The 11,521-nt window shown below is 38.8% G+C and overlaps 1 protein-coding gene across 4 annotated transcripts; it reads right to left on the bottom strand.

Moving 5' to 3' along the window:
• Nucleotides 1–1,833: 1,833 nt before the first annotated feature.
• On the bottom strand, nucleotides 1,834–10,332 carry LOC146707385 (bifunctional apoptosis regulator-like). Of its 4 annotated transcripts, none has more exons than XM_085458726.1 (9): nucleotides 10,314–10,332; nucleotides 8,367–8,676; nucleotides 7,352–7,450; nucleotides 5,672–5,765; nucleotides 4,502–4,674; nucleotides 4,276–4,420; nucleotides 3,958–4,137; nucleotides 3,482–3,678; nucleotides 1,834–2,556 (listed from the first exon to the last, which is right to left on the bottom strand). In XM_085458726.1, exons 2-9 carry the CDS (start codon nucleotides 8,666–8,668, stop codon nucleotides 2,364–2,366), a joined length of 1,383 nt encoding a protein of 460 aa, XP_085314852.1. In that variant the 5' UTR covers nucleotides 8,669–8,676; nucleotides 10,314–10,332; the 3' UTR covers nucleotides 1,834–2,363. The 4 variants fall into 4 exon arrangements, with proteins under 4 accessions (XP_085314852.1, XP_085314849.1, XP_085314851.1 ...); XM_085458723.1 differs by lacking the exon at nucleotides 10,314–10,332 and adding an exon at nucleotides 9,817–10,304; XM_085458725.1 differs by lacking the exon at nucleotides 10,314–10,332 and adding an exon at nucleotides 10,077–10,304.
• Between the last annotated feature and the right edge of the window lie 1,189 nt (nucleotides 10,333–11,521).

The raw sequence follows: 11,521 nt of genomic DNA, 5'->3' as shown, positions 1-11,521 counted from the left end.
GCCAGGTATTTAACTAGTAGCTCTTTGATTCAGTTAGTTGGTGCACATGTACAACTCTCCTCCATATCTCTCAAAGTGGTGGGTTGTTTTTTTTTAAGCATTTTCACAGATTCAAGCAAAGAAAGGAAAATAAAGTACACTTTTTTTTTTTTTAGGCAGGAAGTAACAAAGTGCCAAAACATACATACACAATTTAAGTTGTCTCTTATTCGTAGATGAAACACCAATTCATCATGCATTTTAAATCCTTGAATGGTTCCATAAGTGGTTTAACAAAAAAAATCTATTCTCCTCTGAAAATGATCAGGTACATTGACTGGACTGCAAATAGGTTTTTGAAAGATCTTCAGAAAGCCTGGTGAATGACTGCTTAAGGTTCCTTTAAAAATTACAAGAAGGTGCCTTGAAAGCAAAATAAAGACATGAGTGAATCAAAACTTTTGCACAGTACTGTAAATTCAGTTATACCCCTAATGTTAATGGCAATTTATGGAATTATTTTTTAGCTTTTACTCACTGACTTTTGATAGTTGATTGTTGATACAGTCTGTGTCTGTATCAGAACTTTGATGACTAAAACAAAAGAAAATGAAAAAAAAAAACCAAAAAGCACTGAACTCAAAAACATCAAATATATATATATTTATTTTTGAAAAGTGAATTTCTTCACTTTGATATATTCTGTTCATGTGATGAGAAATATTTTAAAGATTTTTAGATATTTGATTAACTTATGTCTCATGAAAATCATAAACCTGTATCTCACATCGCCTTGAGGCGACTTTTGTTGTGATTTGGTGCTATATAAATAAAATTGAATTGAATTGAATTAAAATATTTCCTAAGGTAGCAAAGGATTTTAAATCCAGACCCTTTAAAAATGTTGTTTTTGCACTCAGCAGTTGGTTGAGGCTCCTTTCAGAATGAATCAGAATTTAGAAAGTAATTTATATGTGGCTATGAATACTCCTTCAGATTTAATATAAATCTTTATTTTGTAAAGTCTCATTCAAAAACAAAAGAGCACAAATAATAATAATAATAATGATCATCACAGTGTAAGATTTTTCAGTGCAAATGAACATGTTTAAAAAAACCAAAAAGACCAAAACCTAATTTCTGATTAGCTTGGTCCACCCATGAAATGGAAACGTATACTGTAATTTACTTGAACAATTTTTAAAAAGTGCAACAATATTTCTCAGCAGTGTGAGAAAATAAAAACAATTTTTTATTTATATTTATATATATATATATATATATATATATATATATATATATATATATATTATATATATATATATATATATATATATATATATATATATATATATATATATATATATATATATATATATATATATAAATAAAACTTCTATTTAAGTTTTATTTATATATATATATAAATAAAAGTATTTAAAAGTATTTAAAAAAAAGTAGAAGTTTTATGCATTACCTAAACAAATAAAAATAAAAAAACCCCACAATATTAAAAATTTCAAATCATCACAAATCTTGTGAAGGCAAATGCTGGAACCGCTGGAACAAACTTCATAGAACATTTGCTCCGCCAGACTGTCTCTGTTTGCACTTGGAAGGGTGCTAAAGCCTGAGAGGCCAAACAGACTGCTGAACTACAAACCTCATTTGACACTCAGTCATGTTACCAAACATCACAGAATGACTTCTCACACAGCTCTGTAGATCACCGAGATCACACTCACAGTGAAAATGTAAGAAATGCATCAGAATTTATGCAGAGTTATAAATACTGCTTCAGATTCTGGATGGATAATCCTGAAGCAGCCTGAGGTTATTTTTTCTAAAAGTAGATCACATGCCAGAATGATATTTGATAACAGATGCAAAAACATGTATCCTTACATGTCTTGTTCCAACTTCACTGACTCTGTATAAGCATAAAAACGCATGTTCTATTGGACTACAGCTATGCCAGGGCTACAAAGCTTTCAGCACCGCGTCGTGATTCCAATCTTTACTCCAGCGAGTGTTTAAACACATCTTATCATTCCGCTTACCACCCCGGACCGTTTAGGCATCGTGGTTTGTGAATGCACTGTTGATGCAAAAAGATCACTGCAGTGATCAACCCAAGTCAGACACTGTTACTCGTTTCTCACCTCATTGGTTTTGTTTCTCCTTCAGTAGTCCGGTGCCTCTATTGTTCAACACAGCAACCATCCGGCAGACAGAGAAACAAATCAAGAACCAAGATAAATTCCCCAACAGTAGATAAAGCCAGTCTTCAATGTGTTTACTGCTAAAAATAAACACTTCTCGTCAACTCATTTGCTGCAAATTGTCCCACATCAATTGGGCACCTCCTCATCCAGTGCAGTCTGTCACAATGCTACTGTTTCAGGGTGCATTAACTGCTGCACCACCAGGTCGATATTAATGATGGGACTGAAGTAGAGCACCCAGTAGAAGAGGCAGTTGCACACAAACTGCGGGACAAAAGGCCAAAGAAGGGCAAATGCAAATCCCTGAGTTAGCATTTTCCACAAGTGGCTCCACATCATTTGTGGAAGAGTCCTACAAAGAGAGGGAGAAAACAAGTGTCATAAAACCACTACTCAACAGCTATCAACCCAAATCTTGTAATCTTGTACAGGAGATACCAAATCCAGTTCCAGGTAATACACAACAGACAGTATAAAACATGGTCGTAGTCTCTAGGTCTGAAATGTAAAGCCAAGGCAGAAGTGCCAGAAATCTTTCTAACAGCCAGCAGGGGGCGACTCTGGATACAAAAAGACTTGCAGTTGCAGAGAAGTCTGTGCTCCATTTGTTTTCATTAGCCAATAGGTGATGTCACCATCACTACATCCACCTTTTATACAGTCTATGCATACAATGCAGAAAACATGACATTAATACAATGGTTTGCACAGAACTGCAAGGAATGTTTAAGCAGGTCCTGTTTTCCTTCAGCGGGACGTACTGCATGTCTTTCAGATAAGATAATATTTACACTTAACCAGCATTTTAGGATAAAAAAAATGACTTTTGGAGCTGTTGAGTTTCAGTGTTTATATTCCTGACTGGCAGGAATATTCACTTACTGTGTCTGGGTCTTATCAGTCACTGAAATTAAGTAAAAACATTTTTATCTAGGTTCACATACCCATTAATTTGGCACCAGAAAATGTTCCCAGTAACACTAATATGCCTTGTGATGACCAAAGTATGCCACGTGACCACAGTATACACATCTTTTATTTCGACTATCACTTCCTTCTCAAAGTTAGTATAACAAAAGTACAATCTGATCTTACTTTTTGCCATAACACACATACCCAATGACCGTAACTGTATTAATAACTAGATTTTTATTAGAGAGTATTTATCAAACTGTGCAGAACTAATCTGGATTGAGACAGTTTAAAATCTATTTCAGTGTTTGCATAATAAAAACAAGAGCAAAAAGAAAATCACCCAACCCTCACACTGCATTTACCTGATCCTGGCTCTCATCCACAGTCTCCATAGGGCGCAACCTTCAAGGACAGACAGCAGCATGGCATTAACAATGATGAAACGGGATGTCCAGTAGTGAACGGCCAACCAGTCCCAAGCAAACTCTGCGATCAGCTGGTATGGAAGCAGACAGTATTTCACAAGAAACTCTGCCCATTGTTGCCAGCTGGGATCCACCTAAATTAATAAGTTTTAAAAGAGAAAAAAAAAAAAAGGGGGGGGGGGGGGCAGGAACAAAACATGTAACCTGAATAGTCATATGCATTGCACATGGAGCAAAGTTTAAAGAAGTCTAAACATCTTCATGCTCACAGCGCCGTCTTCATCTAATTACCAGAAGCAATCACAGCATGTAATTTACAAAAGGTCCCCAGTGTTTTCATTTTCAGCTCGTTACAGTATATTACAATTTATTATTCATGTGTCATTTCAGTGGGAAGTTTGTCTGGTTTGTACCTGTGAGCTGACAAAACTGCTCTCCACTGGTTGATCGCTCTCTGTGACGGCTGGACAACAAGTGTGCAGGAAGGGCAGGAAGGTCTCAGAGTAGTCGAACAAATACAAGTAAAAGATTGTGAGACGAGGGGAGCGCTTCAGTGCGTACAGCAAGAACAGAGACTTCCCCGCATTAGCCGCCTGACAGAAACAGTAAAGAGACGGTTCTTTAACTGTGGAAATGCAGATGTGCTGCTTTACCAGCAAAACACAATGTGCAACTTGTAAAGATGTTAATAATACTGAGCATCAGCCACTCTGACGCAGAAGTGTGGTCACCTTGTATTCCCAGAGGTTCTGGGGAGGTTTGACCCCAAGAGCTTTAACTCTTTCCAGTTCAGCCAGAATAACCCGTCTGTGAGCCGGATTTTCAATGCTGTAAGGCGATTTCAACAACTCTTCTTCCCCCAGCATCAACAGGAGCCTGAACCAGAGAAATTATCATATTGATTTTAAAAACATTAATGAATACATTTCTTTAAAAAATAAATAAATAATAATTCACCTTCCATTGACGTTCTCCTGCTGGAAGGGTTCTTTGTACAGCTGGGCCCAGGGACCCAGGTTTTCGAGCCAGGATACAACCTCTTCAGGTGTCCAGTGAGACACGGGCTTAGTGATCAGCAGGTCATGCTGATCCACTGGACCACTGCTCCAGTGATACACCAACACCATCACCTACAAACATACACAGGAACACTGGTCTGAATAGTTTAACCCAGGGGTGGGCAATCTCAGTCCACGAGGGCCGGTGTCCCTGCAGGTTTTAGATGTGTCCTTGAACCAACACAGCTGATTTAAATGGCTAAATTAGCTCCTCAACATGTCCTGCAGTTCTCCAGAGGCCTGGTAACGAACTAATCATGTGATTCAGGTGTGTTGACCTAAGGTGAGATCTAAAACCTGCAGGGACACCGGCCCTCGTGGACTGAGATTGCCCACCCCTGGTATAACCATTACCTCACCTTGCAATAATAATCCAACTTCACTAGATGTCGCTACATTTGTTTAACTTGAACCTGCAGCTGAGTTGGCCCAGTCTATATTTCCACAACAGATTGCCCAAAGCATCCAAAATAAACTGAGGCTTTGCAGAAATGACAACACTTAGTTCACCTAAGACGACCCAATAATCATCACCATGAACTGAGGTCAAAAACAGAACTATGTTGTAATCTGTTTACTTATTCCCTGCACCGTACACACTCAGACATACATTTTCAGCCATGTGGCAAAACACAGGGGGACGTTGTTCCCAAGTGCCTCAATATTACATAATTTTGATGCTTTGGTTAAAAGACAACAAACTAAACAATTACAGGCTTTGCAACATGTAGGGTTAGGAATGTAGTAATGTTTTGATTCTAAAGAGGTCCACAATTTAGAGATGGAAAATCAGGTTATATTCAAAGTAACTTGGCACTAGCAACTGAGACTGAGGAGGACATGCCCTCTGCTAGTCACTTAGGGTACTAGGAGACACATGTTCAACGAAAGCATAAGTAAGACACAAGGCACTTTCAAAACGAAGAGCCGTGTCTACCTTACACATACCGTTTATGAAATCAGCACAAATCCTAATAAAATGGGCAACTCATCATTGCCGTTGCAAGAAAATCCAGAAGGTAATGTTTAAGAGCAAGGAGGCATTTCTAACCTGCTTGTGTGTACTTACAGCCACACATGTGAGTGCAGTTAGGACTCCAGAGAAGAAAAAGCCTGCTCCTTTGTGTTGGGTTGTCTTGGATCTACCCAGGTTGTCACCATATCTAAGATGAGGAAGACAAACATGAAGGATGGGCTTTGTAAAGCTGGCCCAGTTTTATTAAAAACCCAAAATAAATGAAGTACGTGCAAATAAATACAAGTGAAAAATGAAGGAGACGTCAGGCAAGTTGGCAAAGATGAGATCAGTATGGCAAAGGGTCAGCGTTGAGTTTAAAGCTACTTAAAGTCAGTGCCAAACAATGGTGTGTGTGCAATGCTGTGTTTCAAGTCATCATCATCATCATCATCATCATCATCGTTTATTTTTATAGCACTTTAAGAACACACCAGGCAGACCAAAGTGCTGAACAACACAGATCAAAACAACTACCAAATTAAAAATACCATAAAATCATTACATACAATAAAATAAATAAGAAGGTGTCAGTTTCCTACAGAGTTAAACGCCAGGGAATAAAAATAGGTTTTCAATCTGGACTTAAAGACCTGCACTGATGACGCTTGTCTAATTTGGAGGGGAAGATTATTCCAGAGCATCGGAGTACAGGGTAACCACAAGAAGGACAGACTATTGGAAGCTCTTTTTCCACATAAGCATTTTTCCCAGTTCACAGCCATTTTCTACGATTGGTTTGTGTGCTGAAGCAGCACTCACTCCTGTGACATTACGCAATCTGACCCACAGCCTGATCATGTGGATAAGTATGGCGTCACTGTGTGCAGTGCGATAACCACTAGGGCAAATTTGCTCTCTGTGGAAAATCTACAACACTGAAAATTCAATCCCAAAACATTCCAGTCATGAGTCTCATTCATTCCAGGGTTAATAGATCTCTTTGCAAAGCGTAACACATGAAAGTGCAGCATCTGGAACTTAGTTAAGAAACGAAGGTGTGAGGAGCAGACTGATGGATCATCCATGGCTAAACCTCCTGTTGTACGAGCTTCCTTTGAGTCAGTCAGCATCATACTGAAGGATGGAGGAATTAAATCACTGTATCTGGTAAAGACCCAGCAGACAACTCATGGCTGAGTTAGTGAGTCTGCTCCACAGCCAGTTGTGGCTAGTGTATATCTCAGGGTTAGCTCTTTGGGCTTCTGGAAAGCTGAATTTAAACCGGTCAGATTTCCCAGTGAGCATGATTAAGACCAGGTCACTGTCCACACCTCCAGATGTATCATCTTCCCTGTAGGATTTTCTTGGCAGTGTTTATTTGGATTTTTTGGCACCACCAGGCCATGTCAGCTTTGTAAATTAACAATTTATTCAGAATTGGTACTTCTTGGAGTTGCATTTACATTTACTCTCAGGGCTGCTTTAGCTTTGAGCCTCAGGAGAGCACCAGCTTGTATGTGCTGTCTTTGAAGCAGGCTGTGATGTCAGCAAAAAGGATTAGTGAATCAAATGCTTCACGTTTGTTTGCAGCTTTCCTCTGATTACAGGAAGGTGAGACTGAACCCAGTCTTTGGAAATCCCAGCTTTTCAACATGCATGCAATGTTAGACTGCCCATGGTGTGAAACGTTAGTTGCTAAATGGCTAGACTTGTTTTTAAATTGACAGTCTTCATGGACTTTACACCAATATATACATATATATACCAAAACATATTTGAGAATCAAAGTACCTCTGGAAAGCCAACAAGCTCCGGGAGATTTTGGGGTTTGCTTGGATTTCCGCTTTCCTCCGCTGTACGACCTCACCAAAAAGTTTGTCAGTTGCATCCCTAAAAAGAAGAGGATTACATATGATTATATCAGTTTGATATCTATATCAAACTAAGCAGGACTAACTTATCTCCGCGGAGCACATGAAGATAAACCATCTTGACACAGCAATGTCAAGGAAAATTTGTGGGCAAGCTGATAAATACTTCTTTTCTTTTCTTTTTTAAATTCAATGGAGAGACGAGTGTCTGAACGACATCTTCGATCTTGGCAGCTGTTTTCAGCTGCATCTGAGCGAGAACATTTCCACATCTTAGGTTGAAACATCAGTATGTCAATCAGTTGTCATCCATTTCTTATAAACCGCACGTCCTTACCACAGATCATTAGTTCCTGGTTACTCTCATGTCAAAATATTTGTGTCTAACATTTGCTCTCGTGTCTTTCAGTAGAACAAAAAAACGGTCATGTGACTGCGAGCTGCGTGTATGAGAGAGAGTGAAAGTGAAACAAATCACAGATATTATTGTAAAAGTTTTCACCTCTAATGTGGATTTCGCTGTGGTGAAAACATCACCAAGCTTTTTTTTCTCCATGAAACATAATCCTAAAGAGATTAGAGTCTTGTCCTAGAACTGAAATGGGGATCTTCTACCACTAAGAAAAAGCATCAAACTTTAGGCTTAATGTACTCAATTTATTTTTAGGATTTACTAAATGACATATCAGCTAGCTTCTTCCCAATCTTATATTGTGCTTTGCTCTTCAATAAGAGGTTATGGTGAAACAATAATGAATGTCTGCTTCTGGTGTAACTGCACACATCATTACTGGTCATCCAAACTTTCCATTTCTTAATAAAGCTAACTAAGCAAGCTTAGTAGAAGTCGCCAGTAAGTCTCTGTGAGATGTGAATAAAGCAGCCAGAATATCAAACATTAACCCACTGATATGGCACAGCTATGAGAAGCATACCTCAGCAGTATGTTGATTTTAGGAAAGCCTTCCCACTTCTCCCGGCACTCTGGGCACTCATTCTTCTGCGAGGACTCCCACCATAGAGCGAGACAGTGCCGACAGAAGTTATGACCGCAGGTCAGGGTAGTAGGGTTGACCAAGATGTCATAGCAACAGTGACAAGAAAATTCATTTTCTGAGATGCCACTCGCTGAAGACTTTAACTGAGGAGGGTCGGAAGACTCGGATAAGAGAGAAGACTCATCCATTAATTCCTCCACACTGTCATTTGCTGAATTCAACTTCATCTGCTGCAACATATCCAAGTCTGAAGGAGACACAAGGTTAATAAGCCTTAAATCAGAAACTATAACATTTTAGGTTTTAAGTAGGATATGGGTGCAAGCTGTAAATCAGCGGTCTCGAACTCAAGAAATATATTGTGCCCTTGAAGTTAAGTTTTTTTGTTAGGGAGGACTGAGTTGTATAAACATGTACAAACATGTTGGATTGGCTGTGTTAGTTCAGTGAGAGAATTATTTGTAAAGAAAACAATTTTCACTAGCAGTCAAACACTAATGTGTACACTTATGTCTGCATTAAACACTACTTTTTTGGAAATAGGTGTCGGTGTTTTCTTGTTCGTACTACTTGAGCACTAAAGTGGCCCTCCAATGAGATGACAGTGCCAGCAGTGATCCACGGCTCATTTAAGTTTCAGACCCATGCTCTAAATGCGTCACGTAGAAAAATGTTTACTTTAAAAAAAAAAAAAAGAAGAAAAAGAGATAGCAGTGCTTCCACCAAGCCTATCCTCGGCACTACAATCCAAATATATTTGCCAACAACAGTTCTTTTAACATTTCAAAACTGCATAACTGGATGGCCCTGTGCTTTGCTCGTGCTTGATTTAAGGGGTAAAGCGACCAGTCATGTTTTTGCTCAGTAAACAAATATTTTATAAACGAGAATCTGTTTTTCTGACATGACATCTCGAAACTCAAAACACTGTACAAACTGAAAACAGAAAGTAGTTGGCATTTTCACTGGATTTGACAGCTTTCGTTTCATTTCCATATCACGTTTTTAAATTCTTGCAAAAAAAGTGAACTTGAAAACTCAGTAAATGGCTAAAAATAAATATATCCCCACACATCTGAAATCTAAAGTAATACTGCAAGCATTTAAAAGCAAACATAACCATAATTAGTTGTGGCTGAGGAACTATGATTGAAATTAATTCAAAACTATGGTACTTGGGATAGGATGTCAGCAAGCAATTAAAGCGCGACTTCTGACTTAAAGGCAGCTAAATATGACAAGTACTTAAAAGTCACTTGATTTCCGTATACAAACAGGGGCTCGTGACAGCACTCTGTCAAACAGTGCAACTTATTTGATTTTCAAATAACAAAGGGTGAACCATTACCAAGTCTGAATACATAAACAAAACAGTTTGCTCACTTACTGTGACAGCACGCAGGTACAGTTTAACAGCCCTAGACGTTAGCTTCACTCTCTAATTAGCTAGCTAGTTGCTAGCTATGCGCTAGTTGCACATCGGTTACTGCTGATCTGCAAACATGGGTTAACTACAATTATTAGTACCAAACTGCGCTATCGTTAGCTTCAAGGCTTACATGCTAGTAAGCCAAACTTAGCTCAACAGTACGCGCTGATTGCTAAGTTACTAACTGCTAACTGGTGTGGTTCAGTTGGCTAACCTACAGTTGTTACTCGCCTCAGGACTGGTCTCTGACAGGTGACCGACTGCAGAGTGGCATGACTATCCGGCTAATAACTAGATTTCAGGCTCATTTCGCGAGTACAACTCAACGTATCCACACACAGTAGCAGTTCTCAAGCAGTTCTGCTCTTTCACAGCCTCCTCCTGCAGTGGAAACCCCCACATGCAAGCAACCACAACCACGCATGCGCCTGAATGCGTACCTGCCACCCGCCTACCTCACAATGTCGTCACCGGTCACCGGTGAGGAAGAGGTCCGGTGTCCTCCTCCTGGGTAGAGTGAGAGCTCAATCCAGCAGACGTGACTTTTTTTAACACCTGCGTCAGTTCAGCGCAGATCAGATCCTGAGGCTCATTTTTATTATTCCTCAGCACCACATTATAACATTAAAATACACACAAGCTTTTTACAGAGACCCTGTCGGGTTTACAGTGTGTTATGCTTCTTCATATTATCCTAAATCACCATCATGATGGCAGAGTGGCAGAAAGTACCTGGCACAGTGTAATCGGTTCATTTTATGCTGCTTTCACTCTTCTGCTTTACTACAGTAACCGGAAATAAATGTGCTTCTATTCCCTGGAAACACTGGTATTTTGCAGATTAATATGAATAATAGTGAATATAATCAGACGGCGAATAAGTTTTATAACTCGAACACAATCCGCGTCTAAAGTACTTCAAATTAGTCACAGCCTTTACTTGCTACTTTGAGTAGTAGTCAGTAACTACTTTCTTTTTGTGCTTTTACTTCAGACATCAATTGTGAGAGTTTTATTTCTACATTGTGATCATGTGTGGAAGCAAATGCATGTTTATTTTTTAGGCAATGTAATCTCTCGTGAATAATCTTTTTTCCTGTCCCATAGTTTTTTCTCATCAAAATTTGTCTTATTTCATTTTAGCTTCTGAACTGATTTGAATACTATTTGACTTTGTTTGAGATCTGAGACATTTTCAATAATGGATGCTTAAGTTTACTCCAGTTACTCCCAGAAAAAAGTTTAAATACAGTATTATCATAATGATAAAAAAAAATAATACCAGTTGATGGGAATACAAACTCTAGTCTAACTTTTATTTTAATTCTAATTATACTCAGCTTGAATCTGAGGAAAAAGGAGGAAAATAAAAAATACAGCTCTATTTTCAGTCTACATTGTAGAGGGTGGTTTCGCCTCTAAACAGGAAAATGTGTACAGTCAGGAGTTAAAGTGGGATTCAGCGGGTGGAGGGACCCTAAAATTGGATGTAATGACTCATGACTCAGTGTGTGTGTGTGTGTGTGGGGGGGGGGGATCACAAATCACAATCATTTCTATTGAGAGCTCAAGTAGATTTTCTTATTGTACAAGCTGTGACCAGCTGATCTGCTCCTCTTTGTAGATGTTCAACCAGATGTCAGCAGATGTTAGTGGATCTCAG

Source organism: Copadichromis virginalis, linkage group LG6 (assembly GCF_057382275.1).
Source record: "Copadichromis virginalis isolate Kocher_CV1m ecotype Utaka linkage group LG6, C_Virginalis_male_GT1.1, whole genome shotgun sequence".
Taxonomy (NCBI): Eukaryota; Metazoa; Chordata; class Actinopteri; order Cichliformes; family Cichlidae; genus Copadichromis; species Copadichromis virginalis.
The sequence above is the reverse complement of the archived record's forward strand: the minus strand, read 5'-3'. Positions and strand labels throughout refer to the sequence as shown.